General features: G+C 41.1%; 2 protein-coding genes across 2 annotated transcripts in view; both read right to left on the bottom strand.

Moving 5' to 3' along the window:
- Positions 1 to 8,222, bottom strand: part of dicer1 (dicer 1, ribonuclease type III) — a 28,644-nt gene extending 20,422 nt beyond the window's left edge. The window contains exons 1-8 of the mRNA XM_083997895.1: positions 8,100 to 8,222; positions 3,382 to 3,429; positions 3,123 to 3,230; positions 2,017 to 2,219; positions 1,749 to 1,911; positions 1,520 to 1,650; positions 895 to 1,029; positions 613 to 773 (exon numbers count right to left, since the gene is read on the bottom strand). Coding sequence (XP_083854021.1) covers positions 613 to 773; positions 895 to 1,029; positions 1,520 to 1,650; positions 1,749 to 1,911; positions 2,017 to 2,130 — 704 coding nt within the window. The 5' untranslated portion in view covers positions 2,131 to 2,219; positions 3,123 to 3,230; positions 3,382 to 3,429; positions 8,100 to 8,222. The remainder of the gene's footprint in view (positions 1 to 612; positions 774 to 894; positions 1,030 to 1,519; positions 1,651 to 1,748; positions 1,912 to 2,016; positions 2,220 to 3,122; positions 3,231 to 3,381; positions 3,430 to 8,099) is intronic.
- A 4,747-nt stretch (positions 8,223 to 12,969) lies between these two features.
- Positions 12,970 to 16,785, bottom strand: part of clmna (calmin a) — a 51,050-nt gene continuing 47,234 nt past the window's right edge. Inside the window, exons 11-13 of the mRNA XM_083998249.1 lie at positions 16,126 to 16,219; positions 15,951 to 16,012; positions 12,970 to 15,145 (exon numbers count right to left, since the gene is read on the bottom strand). Coding sequence (XP_083854375.1) covers positions 15,022 to 15,145; positions 15,951 to 16,012; positions 16,126 to 16,219 — 280 coding nt within the window. The 3' untranslated portion in view covers positions 12,970 to 15,021. The remainder of the gene's footprint in view (positions 15,146 to 15,950; positions 16,013 to 16,125; positions 16,220 to 16,785) is intronic.

Genomic DNA, 16,785 nt, shown 5'->3' with positions numbered 1-16,785 from the left:
AAATTGGCCCATTGCCATAATCCCTATAGTAGGCACATGGAATTTCTTGGTTTCCCTCATCAAACACATCAAATACACAATCCAACAACTCCAAAACACTCTTGTGGACAAGTAGCTCTGAGCAGCTCGCAGCTCTGCTCCGCCGTTCTAAAAATAGCTTGCACCGACAATTAAAGGTAACGAACCTATAGGTAACCTAAAACTATAGGGATTATGGCAATGGGTCAATTTGCCAAAATGTTGAACTATCCCTTTAAAAGCTTCAGAGTGAACAACTCTTGGATGGATGGATGGAGTGGAAATCACATCAGGTTCCACATCCTATCTCTGAAACCAGAAACCTGAGACGGCAGTGAGGGGATACAGATTCACCAAGAGTGGGTAGATGAAGACCTGCTCTGATGGATCTGGATCCAGCAGATGCAGAGTCACAGCCTGAATCCTCTGAGCCAACCTCCTCTGTGTCAGCAGTCCAGGACATGTTTTTTGACTCACACTTCTGGCTTTAATACCAATCGACGATGGTTTGACAGGAGAGCTATGCAGTGTTAGTCTGGTGTTTCTAACAGAGTGTACTGTTCACCCAGTGTGAATTAAATTGGCTCGTAGTACCTGTCCAGGACCACGAGGTCAGTGGCAGTTTCAGCATTGCTGTTCAGGATTCTCTCCAGATTCTGGATTTTCTGCTCCAGTTCTGACGGGTCACATTTTCCATTGAGGATGGAGGCAGTGAGTCCCAAGATACGAGGACCGGATGAACAGCCTTCAAACAGCTGCAGAGAGGGAGAGAGAGAGAGAGAGGAGAGCTGCTTCATTCACCCGTCCCATTACATGATTATATGAGTGTTTGGAGGATGAGAAAAGACGAGTTAGGCTTCTAGACCAGATCCTCACCTTCATTATCTCACAGTAGGGGTGGTCTGTGATGGCCAGGTGACAATCATCAAAGACCACCAGGTTGATTTTAGATAACGGTAAGATTTTATTCCTCAGAACGTGCAGGAATATGTGGCAGGTCATGACCAGCACCTGTACGAGAGAAGACAGTAACACATTCAACAGTGTGATTCAGTGCAGCTATGAAGAAGGTCAATGAACATGTAGAACAGACTGTCTGACCTATCAAATGACTGGTGGGCTAAATTGTAAAAAGAAAACTGAACAAGCACTGTAACAAGACAAAAAATATTAAATCGATTTTGAATCTCTAGAGAGAGAATCGTAATTCTAATGCAATCGATTTTTTTTGCACACCCCTCAAGTGATGGAACATGAGATGTTTTTGCATCAAAGATATTGAGGAAGTGACATGTTGATGAAAGGAGACACTCAATAAGCTAGAGGTTTTAATGCACAGGCTGTGGTAGATGTTATATCACGGTGCACCTGGCTGCTGTCAACTGTAAACGGCCACCTGTGTTGAAGCATCATCTCATCCCACCGTTAAACCAGGGATAAAATGTGTAAATGTGTATGTCACAGGATAGAGGCACAGAACCACGGGTGATAAAAGTCGTACCTGATTCTCGATTATCTCTTCACTCCACTTTTGGTCAGTCCATGCTGAGGTTTCCCCCAAATCTGTGTACTCTCCCACCTGGAGGTCAGAATGAGTCCTGACTGCAGCTGCTTGCTGAATCACAGACAACACTGGACAAAATGGGAAAGTTCAAGTTAAATTCTTTCTTTTTTTACAAAGTATGAGGAATAAACCACCTGGTGGAAACCCTCTGTGGCACGGTGTGTACCTGTGTTCACCAGAAAAACAGTCCTCTTCGCATTTTCTTGGTAATGTCCACGGATTTGGTGGGAGAGCTCTTTTGTTAGAAGTACTGCAATAAAGGTCTTCCCTGAGCCAGAATTCAAGCAGACGATAGTATTATGTTCAAGAGCTGCTTCAAGAAGTTCTACCTGTGGAGAGGGGATTCAGGTTTAGAGACGGTGGACTGATGGACAGGGACAAAAAAACAGAACATTTGTAAACAACTTGTGAACACATGGAGGACGCCTCCTTGCCTGATATTTCCTAGGTGTATAGATGTTGTCATGTATAGCCTCCTGCTGCCATGGCAGACCGAAGAAAGGCCCCATGGGTGACGTAGCAGGGGTGACAAGCTGTAAGCCTGCCATGTTTCAAAGAGGTGGAGGTGAGGGGGGGCTGGGCTCCTCCAGTCGTCCACTTTATCTCATTTCATTATCCTCTTCCTTTCAGAAGTTCACTGGAGGGGGGAGAGGAGGATGCAGCGTTAATGGACAACAGAGAGCAGATGCTACAATAGGCACTAGCCATACATTTCCTTACAATGTGATAGTTTTCATAATTGGAGAATGGAAAGTCTTTTTTTTTGCAGTTATACATAGGGCTGGGTTTAAAAAAATCTATTTTCCGATTCATATTGAACTTCATTTGAAAGATCCTATATCGATTCATAAAAATCCTTATATTGATCTTTTAATGTATGCCATTTCCTGTTTCCTATCCTGCAAGATCTGTGTGATCACGCGAGACAAACCGGACGACATCACAGATAGCGAGACTAACAGGACGAGATCTTGCTCATATCTCTTTCATTACCAATCAAAATTGGTATTAAAACTGAAATATCTTGAAATGAATCATGTCGAATTGAATCAGGACCTTGTGAATCGTAATTTAATCGATTCACTAAATCAGTAGCGATTCCCAGGCCTAGTTATACAGGTTTGAGAACTGCAGAGCTGCGAGAGTCTGACCCTCGTTTTACTGCTTTGCTTGTTACACATCGTTTCTGGCAAATGACAAATAAAACCGCTGCTTAACACAAGATACAATAATATATCATGAAAACAAAAGAGAGCTCAGAATTGAAGTAAAACAAACAAACAACAAAAAACTGGACTCACTACCTCCAAATCATTTCTTCCACAATCCAGCTAAAATTCCTGGAAATGTGGTTACACTTTCTCCCTCCTGAGTTACAGTGTTGAAGAATAGGAGTTTGGAGTCTGAGCACAGAGCTTTCAGTTTAGTTAGTTGTCAAGTTATGAGTTAGACCAGAGGTGACAGGCCCTGTGCAGCTCTCTGGGAACTTGTTAAATGTGTGTCATTTGTGAGAAGAGATGTATAGATACTGTATACTTACAGGTAGTACATGTGACTTTTTGAATAAGCAGACACTTAATCTGGGCTTCATGATAAAATATCTCTTAATCAACCCCTGATGCTCCCCCACATTGAAGCGGGAATAGACCTGTCAAACCGAGAACAAGGCAGATAATTAGAACCAGGATCGCTTTAGTCATCATATGTTTGGCAACAACACTCTAGCGAGCTTGTTTGCCAGAGAGACTACTGTGCCGATTATGACACAGTGACGGTAATGTTGCAGCAAGGCCTCGTACCTCTGCGCAGATGGGAAGTGGCAGGAACAGTGGCTGGATCCTCCGGCCCTGCAAAACAAAAAACAGACACATTTGATGTTGGGAGTCACACGGAGCGGAGGGAGGGAGGGAGGGAGGAGAGGTCCACCCTTGGAGTAAGACAGGCTTCTCATCCCACAATCACCACCATTTCACACAGCTCTACTGTGAAGACCCCACAGCTGTAACCAATCCTAGCAGTCAGCCTGTTAAAAGCAGGCCAGAGTCTTCATGATAATGGAGCAGCTGATTGGAAACAGAGCAACAATCTGATGCGCCGATGATCTGGGGAGTGTCATCCAAGCAAACAAGTTATTCAAATCCACAATTACATGTTGCTCTGTGCCAAAGGGGTCAACAGCTCTCTGATATTAAGAGGTGTTTCTAACCAGAAACAGATTAGTCCTCTACTTTCAGTAGCCTACATCTCATATGCAGGGCGACATTTCTCTCGGTTCCTTTTCTACCGTTCGCTTTGTCCTTCTGTTCAATGTGGGTCAGTGCCTGCTGGGGACACATCATGGAGGCTGTCTGTGGTCCCATGGACCTGAAACCTCACGAACCATTTTCATCCCAAATTAGAAGTGATAAGCACTCGATAGAACTCAACTGGGCCCTGTTTCCCCCAGTGTTTCCTCTACATTCATTTAGGGGGCGTGGGCCGCTACTTCAAATTATTATTATTATTTTTTTTATTGTCACAAAGGTAAACTACAGATAACTATCTTGCTTTTTTTTGGGGGGGGGGGTTAATACGACGTTAATTACTCGCGAGGGCGTGGCCTTGAAAGTGACATCACAACAAGCACCCAAGAGTGGAAAATAGGGCAGCGACTTACCGGAGAAAAGGTAGACTTCTTCGCTAAAGATAACTCCTTTTCTTTTAGATGCTAAAACAATGTAAAGCAGGGTTTCCGCTGCCAGTTACCATTACATTGCATGGCCTTTCCACTACACAGTTACAGCTCTACTCGACTCGGTTTAGGGCCTTTTTCATCACAGCCGAGTCCTTCACAGTTCCTGCTGGGGGGCGGGGTCGTCATATCACGGTGACTACAGCCACGTCGCCTCACTCGTCTACACCTCGCTCAGGTGAAAGAATAACAACAGTCTCAGTATAGGCTAAGATCAGTGGCCTCTGCTGCTGTGTTTTTAAACTTAGTGGGTTTGATTCTTGTCGGATGTCACGCTTGAGTGCTCGTGGAAAAGGACCATAAATAATAACCCGCTCTGATTATCAATAAACATAACGTTATTATAGGGCAGGGAAGGATTGCTACTGTCAAGGGGGGGTTACCGCCACTACTTCAAAAAATCCTAGCGGAAACACTGGTTTCCCTGCCAGTCAACTTTGTCTTCCTGTTCAGAGTGAGGACATGCAACTGGAAGGAGTGATGGCATCACATCCACTTATGGAGAGCACACACAGACACAGGGTAGGGAAAACTGCTTTCCTACACGCAGACTGGTCAAATGGATCTGGGTCTAAAACAGTTTGAACCTCCATAGAAGTGATGGTGTGTTTTTAAATCTTACAGATCACAGCTCACTTTCATCCCCAAGTGCAGTGCAGCTACAGCGTTTCTGGTTGCACAGGTGAAAATTAGCATGTTCCGTTTATATCCAGGTATTAAAAGATATAGAAATGTAGTATCACAATCATAGTGACCAAACTGATCATGGTTATCAGGATTATCACTGTGTCGTTTAAACAAACTAAAATTGTTCAACCTGAAATCATTTAACCATGTAAATAATACCTGCATTCAAACATTAAAACAATAACACACCCACCAACACATCTATGTCCAACGGGACCTCAGACGTGCTAACATCCAGCTTCTGTACTCAATGTGAAAGGGATCTAGATGCATTCACTGGCGTTATAGGTATTTATCAGCGGTGATGTAAACAGAACATCCACATTAACCTGCTCATCTTTTTGCCTTTTTTCCGAGCTGTGACGGTTTATCAACCACACCAACGTTCGAGCTGCAGCAGCCTCACAATAAGTTTTAAAAACACTCCGTCACCAACTGAAGCGTCTGGCATGGAGAGGCCGACCCACAGCACTGTGTGTGTGATGACGTTGGTCCCTGCAGCTGTGTGTCTGTAGTGTATGAAGAATCAATCTCTGTATTTACAAATCTTGCTTTGACTTGCTTCATTTGGTGTAGAAGAGTAGTCAGATTCACTCTTTAGTGCACCAAACTTTTTCATTCAGTTACCTTTAAATTGAAGGATGGATTATAATGATAAGCTTTTAGAATACAAAGATGAAACCAGTGGTTTCAAACCTTTTTGGCTTTTTGTACAAACAGTGAGTAGTCTGGAGTTAGAGGTCAACTGATAATGGACTTTTTAAAGGTCGATATAATAATAATAATGACAGTTTGGATGAAGAAAAAGCCGACAGATGATTGATCAGCCGATACAAAAAAAAAGCACATTACATGTTGGCAGTCCAGACAGCTCAGTCAGTCGGTGCATTCAGTCAAAACATGAATTACACAACACATTTAATTTCATGTCACAATAACTGCTTTTGTCCCCCACTGTCTCCCCTTGAAAAGACCATGACAACACAGACAGCTCAGCTGCAAAAAGGAAACAGTTTCAGTATTTAGTTTAGCAGGCAGCATTAATGTGCACCCTGTTTAAATATTATGTTCTCAAGTACACAGTGGTGTTACCCTGTGACCCTGCACCTGTGAAATCAGTTAACGGAACCAGTGAACCACTGGAGGACAGCTACTTTCACTCTCACTCATTTGATGACTACTGTATTTCTCTGGTATCTAAACCAGCAGGGCTCCTGCTACATAATCTCCCTGTATGGCAAGCACTTAGCGTGCACTAGAGGAAGTTTATCCATTAACACTCCCCTTAACAATATCCTACTTTCATTTAATAAATTGTGCACATCGATGGAAACGTTTGCATATTGTGCATCTAACTGGAATGGTCCAGCTGCAGCATTGCAGACCCTAGAAATCACACCTTCAGACTGCGGCTGATAGCATAGCAGCCCAAACCCCGGCCACACGCTGGCAGCTCATCTTCCTTCATATTTGAGCTGCAGCTGCAGCTGGATATTCTTGCATTTGGCGCACCACTACCAGAGCAGCTGTATGCCAAAGACTGCCAGTAACAATCAGACAGTGTTATATCACCAGTTCAGCCAGTGCATCATTAGATTTAGGCATTTGACAATAAAACAGACTAGGCGCACCGCATTCATATGATGGTAACATAAGTGCTATCAGTCAAGGGAACACAAGTGACATGCCGTGAAACATCACTGTTTCCATATGAAGCAACAGGGGAATCAACCAAACATAGAGAATTAACTCAACTTAAACAGAAGTTGCAAACAATAAGCCAATCAATCTCTGTCACCTGAACCTAGTATAGTAACATCTGTTCTTCCACCATATGCAGATAGCATGAGACTCAATAACTTGATACACACTTTTCCCTGTCAGCTCTGACCACAACAATGCACACTGTATCTGCCCATGTTCTCTGCAGGTTTACTCTCCAACAGACAGGACAACATTATATAACAAACAAGTGCTGGTCTGGCAGAGGCTGCAAGAACTTTGACCCCCAACATTGGCCTTAAATGCCCAGTTTTTTCACACCTGGGGGGGGGGGGGGGTGCTCACAACAAAACAGACCCCCACTATCTGCCATTGTCTCAAGGCTTTCTGTCAATGAAGACGAGGAAATGTCTCTGACAGCTGCATCAAGTGAGGCAGCTGAACACAATGTTCAGATCATCAGCCACAATAATACATTTTCAATTCATCATAGCCAGTTGCAATCATAACCTGCGTGGACACGGTGCCAGTATAATAGCAGTATAATCATTACAATCCACTTAAATACAAGCATAGACTCGTCTGTGGTAATTAATAGCTGGGCAGCAGGACACTGGATCATTCAGCTCAAGTCTCTAGCAGGGACCATGCTGACTAACATTAGCGGGCTAGTTAGCAACTAAGCAGCTCAAACTGTGCCACACGTTTACAGATACTAGACAGACACTTAACCGTCTTGTTTTGGTTTTGTGGACTAGAATTAGACATACCTTCTTTAAAGTAACTCAAACTGTTAAGCCTTTCATAGACACGGGCCTAATAACTGATGGAAAAGTGTGAGTCGTGACGTTGGCTAACAGTAACAAACCAGTTAATGACAAATCATATTATTTGGGGTGCGTTAGCTTAGCTGGTATTATGGTGTGAAGAAAGACTTGAAACAAATTCAGTAAGTAATGTATTTGATAGGCTATTGGCTTCGTACACATCGTTATCGACTGGGGAAATAGTCTCGAAACTGCAATGGAAAACCTCCTCCAGCGTTCAACAGGGTACATACACCTAGCATGGTTAGCTAACGTTAGTGTTAAACCCAAGGCATCGCGCCTGTCCGGACCCAGCTAACGGCGAGGCTACCGCAGCGTGCCGAGCTGTGCCGGGCCGGTCCCGACTCGGCGATATAAAGAGCTAAACCAAAACTTCATTCATGGCGTCTAATGCAACACAATGTGTGAACAGTAACTGTTGCCACCACGCACCATCACCATGTCAGCCAATGCTAGAAAGCTAGCTCCGCTAACTGTTAGCAAGGCCAAAAACATCCAAAAACAGTATATTCCAGGAAAACAAATCGTACAACTCGGCGCGTAATCTCACCCGATGTGTGTGTTTTTTTCGATTGATCGTCTTGGCTAAAATAGACTTGAAATCATTCGTTGAATATCCTCACTGCCATTCACCCTTGCTGTCCCGAATTTGGTGGCTATTCGTCCACGGTGGGACCACTTCCTTTCACCTGGGCCTCTGCTACGCCGAAAAAAACGTAAACTACGTAACTGCCGGTGGCTACCGTGGCACGCCAGCGTAGTTACGTGTCCGAGAATCCCGGGTCTCACGTACCGTGCAGGAAGTCTGGAGACTGTCACTGGCCTCGTCTGAAGGAGGACCGAGAAGACAGGGTTGTCAGATTAAAGCTGCACATTAAAATGTCTCTGCTGAAATATGCTGAACGAGACAGTATGTCTAATCTTCCCATCTGTCGATATAAGCCGAAAACAAACAGCTAAAACTAACACCGGAGACATTTGCCTTGAAGTATGCCATGCACCCCCATGAATAGCCTACTTTGCTCATTGATATCATAGTAGAAAAACGGGGGGTTAATAATCTCCTGCCTGCCCAAAGAATACACTGATAAACAACCTGTTAGACCATGTGTGCAAAACTTAATTGTTGTTGTCTAGTAGTCTAATTATTTTTGACAGATGAAAAAAGCCACACACAAAAATTGAGTTAGGGTGAGCTACCCCTATGGTTTATAATTAGATGAGTTAATTGTTAACACTAAAACAATAAATTAGAGCACATTAGTTGAATAAAAGGTGCCTAGGCTAATGGCCTGTTTGCCAAATAATGAGCCCATTCTACTGTTTGGACAGGAACACTGGATTTGAGGTGGTGCAAGATCGGCAGCTGATCATTGACGAAATGACTACTTTTATTGTGGTGCACATGTTAGTAGAGGAGACACACTGATGACATGCACGTTGCTTGCCATTTCTCATGAATGTGGCTCCTATATAGACCAGTTGATGTCATATTCACAAAGCAGCAACATCACAGGTTAAAGCTGACCTCTTCCTCTGTCCATTCATTCAAATGAAACAGGACGGTTATAGAGCAGGAGATGGAGGCAGGCGTTAATAAGGGGCTAATGGATACTAGGCCAAATATAGATCTTGTTGCCTTGTTGGCAGAGGTGGTGTAGGCTGATCAGGTGAGTCCTCCAGTCACAGTGTAAAACACAAATTGAGTGAATCTGGAGAAACAGTCATAAGTGGAGCCTGAGTCCAGCCTTTAAAAGAACCTATAAAATCCACAGGACCACCAGTCTACCGTTCCATCTCCACACATCCTGCTGAGCCCGGGTCTGTGAACAAGGTTCAAGCCAGGGTGAAAAACTCAGTAGGAGAAGAAAACAAAACTCACCAAAGCACCAGATTCTGCTACCAGCCTCCGGCAGTTGCTGTGCTGTGCTGTGCAGTTGTACCCACCAGATCAGCTCCTGGAGCCACCTATGAAGTTCCTCCCGTTACCCATGCATCCAAGACAGCAAGGCCCAGCTGACCTGCTTTGACTACAATACTCTAATTTAGGCACTTTTTGAATTAGGATGCAATTTCTCATACTGTAGGCTATATGAGTAGATGTTTATGAATCAGGTCTAAAAGTCTTTCTTTTAATGAGATGAAATGTGAGCATGGTCTTCAGTGTTGCTGGGGTCCCCATGCAAGTTTCCAAAGAATGAACCATTTCCATACTCACTGTCCACAACATGCAAACCATTTATAATCTAATTAAGTTAAATATGTGAAGTAACTTAAATATTATGGATATGATTGTAAGTTCTTTAATCAGCCTAACATTGCTGCTTAACAACACACAACACTGCTTTTAATATGCCATTAACGACAACTTTTAACTGTCACGACATGATAGTTTTGTAGTAACATTTATTAACACTAGATGGCAGCGCAATATGTTTAAAATGGACTTTCAGACATCTAACCTCATAGATTATACATTAATATTAAGCACACATGCTTTCTTCTCTCTGGTCATTTAGAGGTGTTTTGGGAAATACATTGATATATTCTGTGTTGTGGTTTTCCATTGAAATAAACATTCTGGCTGGATGATAATGGTAGGCCTATATTTTGTGTGTGTGTGTGTGTGTGTGTAAAGTATGCATGCATATGGCTTGATAGTGAGCATGTGCAAGTGTTGTGTATTTTGGCGCAGCTTATAGCCTAGGTACAGTTATAGACAGACAGTTGTTGTAACCCCGATGTACTTTATCTAAGTACAAGTCTACAAATCTCACCCTTATGTGACAAACATCAAATTTGCATGACATTTTACGTATGAATAACTTGGGAGTAGAAACAGAGCACACAGCATTACAGACAAAGGGTTTAGCACATCATTTATTGCACTTGACTGGTGCTATTGAACCAATGGGAATGATTGAGGTTCCAATACAAAAGCTAATATGCTTTTACTAGGTCAGTCTTTTCGGTGGTGTTGTTGTTGGTGGTGGTGGTGTGGGGGTGGGGGTGGGGGTGGGGGTGGGGGTGGGGGAGCTGATATGGTCCTGTGGCCACTGGAGACACAAACAGACATACAGACAGAGTCCTCTTACAGACTGTAAACTACTCTCCTCCCTCTCTCCTCAAGTCCTGTCCCAGACTCTGCTGCAGAACGTTAAGACTGTCTCTGCATACAGCATGTTGAGTTGATGTGAAAGGTAAATCCGGTTTAAATTAATAGTTTTTGCTATTAATAGTTTTGGTAAGAAAATCTTATCATTCTAATTTTGCCCAACCTGACAGTTTGATATTGTGAGTGGGCCAACAAATTATTTGCAAACTGAATTAAAATTATTCAGTGGGTGATGTTTCCCCTGCTTTGAAAAAAATAAATATAAAGTTGTCAAGCACATGGTCATTTCTTTCTAGTTTGTTTAGCAGAATCACAGAATGATTAAAGACGTTATTGCAATAACGTTGTGAAGTGGTGTACTATTCCTCTATTATGACTACTGGGACTGGGACTGAGAGTGTTCCTGAACATATTACAGTATAATTATACTGCTGATTGCAAATGCCTGGAAGATTTAAAAACCTAGATTTGATTGTAACATAATGACGGAGTTCACTTTACTGTGTATATTGTAAAAATTGGAAATATTAGGGGGGTAAACAGCATGGCAAATATTATATTATTCTGTGTCTAATCATAGTCATTAACACACATTTTTATCTAATGATCATAAGAGGAAATATATGCACTTTGAATTACCATCATCTCATTGTTGTTTCATTTGTCATTCTACTGATCTTCTGTACAACCCTTCAGGCAAATGCAAAATCTAAAAGGAGCCCTTGGCTGAAGTGAGGACTGATGATTTATTCTGTAAAACTGAGCCGTGTCCCATTTCCATACTAAACACCAGCAGGAGTGTGTGTTCACACTGTAAAAATGAAAAACATCTAGTATGTTCAAATAAGTCATTAAAAGACTAAACCCACTTGACTGTTGTAAGCGTGTGTCTTAGGAAATCATTTACATACTAATTCAGGACAGCTAACACGCTGTGAAATGTAGTGCTGCCATTATTACATTCTTTTGTCACCGTAATGAGGAAACACTGTCGTGAACACATTTCAAAGAGTGAATGAGACTAATGAGACTGTCACTTAATTTGTTCACCGATGTCCAGTTAAGGAAAATAACAAAGTAGGTCACTGCACAGTGTTGAGGCTTTAATGTCTACTTACTTGTTTCACTACCATGTTTACCAGTTAGCCAAAAGATTAAGATTTTATGTCAAAGAAGACACTTTTATATGACTGTATTAGGCTACTTGATCTTCCATGCACTAATTAGCACAGGACGGGACTTTGTAGACTTGCTGAAAGACTCAACTTAGGCTTCATGACTTGACTTGGGACAAGGCACTCAAAGAAGACTAGATGTACTGTATAGTCATAGTATTATGGTTAGTATACGACACTCAGTGGAGTTCCTACCTATACTTAATAAATAAAGGCATAAGAAGACATTCCTGGAGCTGGCCCTTTAACTAGATCTACACACCTTCCCTGGCCCCTCCCCCAAATTTGGTGCAAATCGTTTTCTGTGCAATCCTGTTAGAATTAACAGTTAGATCATGACATAATCTCCTTGGTGAAGGTCGTAATGATAATAACGAGAGTGGTTTTGGCAGTGAGCAGTTGCAGTCACGGATCAGACACAATGTCAAATCAATCAGTCAGGTTCATCAGGCTGCAGCAGATTTCATTAATAGTAAACTACATTTTTCATGGCTTCCATATTTAGCTGTTTTTATAGTGGAAAATGAGGATGAACACCACAATTTTAGTAAAGCTGACTTGAATCTCACAACATAAGACTTGAAGGATCCGACTTGTAAACTTGCTTATCCTTAGCAATAACTCGACTTGACTTGCCCACAGTAAATTGTGAGCTGCATTTGTGACTAACCCAACCTCTGCTCATCATTTCCACCACTGACCGTCTCTGTGGTAACTCAAAGTGTTAGTTAAGTCCTCATCCTTGTTTCAGTAAGAGGACCTTAAATGTGAGGAAGGACGATGGAAGCTTCAAAAAGCCCATTTCCCACTGCGTGACAGTTGGAAATTTAACGGTGGGTGGTGGTGGTAGCAGGTGGAGCTTTAGACGGGATTGTCTTTTCAAACCAACTTATAGTGGAAAAAAATAATTCCCCGCTTCAAATAAAACTCCTAAATCCGAAGGAAACCTTTCTGTAAAGTTTAGTTGGTAGTGGCTCTCACAAGTTTCCTGTCGGTACAAAACGATGAAGCCCAGATGTGAACGACACACACAAACAGCACAGTGCGATGATTATCACACTGTGTCCACACACTGCAGGCTGTCAGCAAGTAGAACTGGGACACAGCTCTAGTTCTCATAAGGATAAAAGTGCAAGAACACATCTAATCACACACATGAGACATGATCATGATGCGCTGTGCTGTGCTGCAGGGCCGACCCACTTTGTACATGAACAAATGAACGAATGAATAAATGAGCGAATGGCCTTGAGTAAACAGACTTCACCCAGTGTTCAGCTGGTGTGGAAGGCGCAGAGTTGTGCTTGTTGATGGAGGACATGTGGAGGTGAGAAATACAGTTTTTACTATCACTTTGTCATAACCCTTCATTACAGACATTGTTCAAAAATAACATAGGCCTATAGAAAGATATTTCATTGTAAAGCATTCTCTTTCCATCGACAAGCTCGAGCATAGCTCAGTCACATAAAACACTTCTTGATCATAAAACTTTTTTTAAAAATCCATTCATACATCTTATGACCCATAAAATATTACAAATACATATTCTGCCTCAGCTATTATACAACAGAGAGCTGGGGTGAAGCTTTAGTACAAGAGTTAATAGATTTCCTATGTGTTAAAAACAACATTACTGGACGTGGTGAGTTGTGGACTTTCTGTATGAGCACTTCCAAAACTATCTTTGGCAGTTGACATTCTCTTTCTTTAATACACTCCCACCTTCATTCAGACTCATGTGATCTCTTGTACAAATGGCTTAACCTAAGTGTTTACAACACTGGTCAAAAGGTTTAAATGAGCCATTTTTTCCAGTTCTTATTTAAATTTGAGATAAATTTACTTCATGATTCATTCTTTTTAAATCTCCAGTTGTTTATTTCCTCAGAAACAGAGACATTGAATGTGTAAATTTAAATAACAGCTGGAAAAATGATGGTGTTCTTAAAAGTTTGACCAGTTATGTAATTAAAGATATTCTCTTTTCCATTTTCCTGCTTCAGCTCCACTAACTTCACTTTTTAAATCGTCAGTTTAACTTTTAAACTCTTCATCTGGATTAAATGGCTATTCAGATTCAGGCAACTTTGCATACATACATCCATAGAATTTATCTCTATCTACAAATCAGAGTGTCCTGTACAGTCTTATCGTCCCACAGCTCGTTCTGCTTCGCACAGCAATAAAGTACAAAACTTCTACAGTGTCTTTAAAACAGGAGCAGGTCTGCAGTGGAGTTGTCAGAGCCACTGGAAATTTTTAAGTATAAAATTGTAATATTTTGATAAACAGGTAAAATTATGAGAGGAACTTTAAGAAAATTTTGCAAAAGACAAGGTCAGATAAAAAGTAATTTGAGAATAAAGTTGTTTCTTTGAAAACGAAAAAGGTGTAATTTTGATTAACAATATGTTACATAATTATTGTTAACATTTTTACTGAAATTACAAATGAATTTTCACAATATTGTGCATTGTTTTTTGGCAGATCATAACAAAAGGGACAGTCCTAATGACTGACTGAGTGACTGATCATATTTCCACTAATGATCAGCAAAGTGCTGAGTGATTTTGTCAGATAACATTGAAGTTAAAGAGTCAAGATTTAACAATAGGCAGTCCAGGCAATTACAAGTGGTCTTGTTATATTATGATTATTAAAAAAAAAAAAAAAAGTAAAAGTAAAATGACATTATCCTAAAATGTTATTTTTCCTCATAAAATTACAACTTGCTTCAATTTTTATTTTCACTTTCATGAAATGTAACAACTAAATTTGATTAAAAAGAAAAGCCTAAGTCTTTCACTTCTGATTACATCACTTTTGTGAGTTTGTTCTCAAAATATTACAACTTCAGCCTGGAAATTTGTCTACCCTGACTTTCATGTTGTAAAATGATGACTTTAATCTTGTGACACTTTTGAAATTCTAACTTCACTTTCATGGCTTCATTATGACTTTTTTTCCCCCTCAAACGTGGCCTCATCTGCTCCTCATCCCCTCTGATCACTTCAAGACACATCAAAAGCTAAAAAGCAAAACCTCATGAAAAGCTGTAGTAGTTTGAAATATACATCAGAGATGAGTGGCAGTTGAGCTATGTGTGTGTATTCTCTTTTTTGTACGTGTGTCTATAAGTGTGTGTGTGTGTGTGTATGTGTGTGAGAGAGAGTGTGTGTTCAGTGGTCGAGGTTCAGCAGCAGACTGGGCAGCGTCTTCAGGTCCAGTTGTGGCAGCAGCCACGCGCAGTAGAGCAGCAGCCACAGCAGCAGCAGCAGATAGAGCTCCCAGTTCTCAGTCCTCCTACACACACACAGAGGAGACACAAAGATAAGATGCCATCAGCCTCCAACATTTTGGATTGATTCTCATCTTTAACACACATCAACATTTTTAGTGTATAGTTTTATAGTCTAATATTCAGGATACAGTTGTTTCCCCAGCTGCTGTGTCCTCGGTTGTTTGACCTTAAGCACAGACTCAATCAGGTCGACAACATTTCTCTCTGCTGTCCAAATCTGGGCTTCAATGTCCCAAAGTGCACTGCAGACTGATCACCTGTTTGATGCTCTCTTTTGGCCAGTCAACGTGTGATCTTTTATTCTAACAACACAGCAGGAGCTAGTGCCTCTGAATAATTAAGTTATACCACAATTAATTTCCTTTAATTTTTAAACAGTGCTTGCCATGTGGCCAACACCACAATCTAGAAAAAGTGCATTAGAGTTTTATATGCTGAATCGAACAGATATAATATAATATAATATAACATAATATAATATAATATAATATAATATAATATAATATAATATAATATAATATAATATAATATAATATAATATAATAAAATAAAATAAAATAAAATATAATGAGGCTTAAAATTTATTTGACAAACGTTGAGCTTCTGTCAGTCAAACTCAAAACGAACATGATCAAAGAGGATATGACATTATTTTTACAGTAAGTGACCAATGAAATGTTTAGTTAACTGTGATTAAAATAAAACAGGTTTCTTTTACTTGAGAACTGATAAAAACAGTTTTTTTAATAATGTAAGAGCACAAGTCAATAACATATAGAACACAAGGTAGTATTTTTATGTCCTTACCAGAAGTCTCCAGTGTCACCTTGAGCTTTCCTGGTCACCTCAGCCTCAGCTCTCCGTTTGTCCTGTGAGTGGAGAAAATACCAGACAGTCATTCTTCAGTGCGCCGCATCAGCACAGATGATTTATGCACAGATAGTGAGATCTCCATGGAGAAGAAACAGGGTTTCAGACTAACCACAGACGTGTCCGTGACGTGAGCACCCTTTCTGTGACGGAGGACCGGAGCGATCTCACTTTCATCTGGTCTGCTGGGACTTTCAGTGTCACTCCTGAAAGGACAAAATCCATAAGTTGGAATCTCAACAGCAGAGTACAGGAAACACAGAGGGAAAAGTCATTATATTTAGACTGGATCTTCAGATCATAACCCAAATGTAAAAAATAAAAAAAAGCGTCCCTGTCTCTTTCACCACAACAGGAGTTCAATGTTTCTTTGTCTACTTTGACCATACAAGTCCATAAGTCGAAAGCGACACGTTTGACATACTGTGGCCTTGAGGTTGGTATTTCTCAGAGTAATAACTGTCTCTTCAGCTAAATGCTTCGATGCATTCACCAGCTGGTCGCTGTGTGCGCGCGTGTGTGTGTATGTGCGTGTGTGTGTGCATCTGCTGTTTGAGCAGGTAGTGGAAAGTGGGTTCATCAGAGCTTTCAGAGCTTGATCCCAATACTTCCATACCAGTTGACATATTGGTAATAAACACAATCCGAGAAACAACAGAAAGACACTGATTGATGTTTGTGTCCACAGTGCACAACAAGCCATCACACTGCTGTACCAGACAAGACATGTGTAAGTGAACCTATTACTTCCTCCTGAGGGATTTAGATTTTC

Source organism: Trachurus trachurus (genome assembly GCF_905171665.1).
Source record: "Trachurus trachurus genome assembly, chromosome: 22".
Lineage (NCBI taxonomy): Eukaryota > Metazoa > Chordata > Actinopteri > Carangiformes > Carangidae > Trachurus > Trachurus trachurus.
This window is presented reverse-complemented; position numbering and strand designations above follow the sequence as displayed.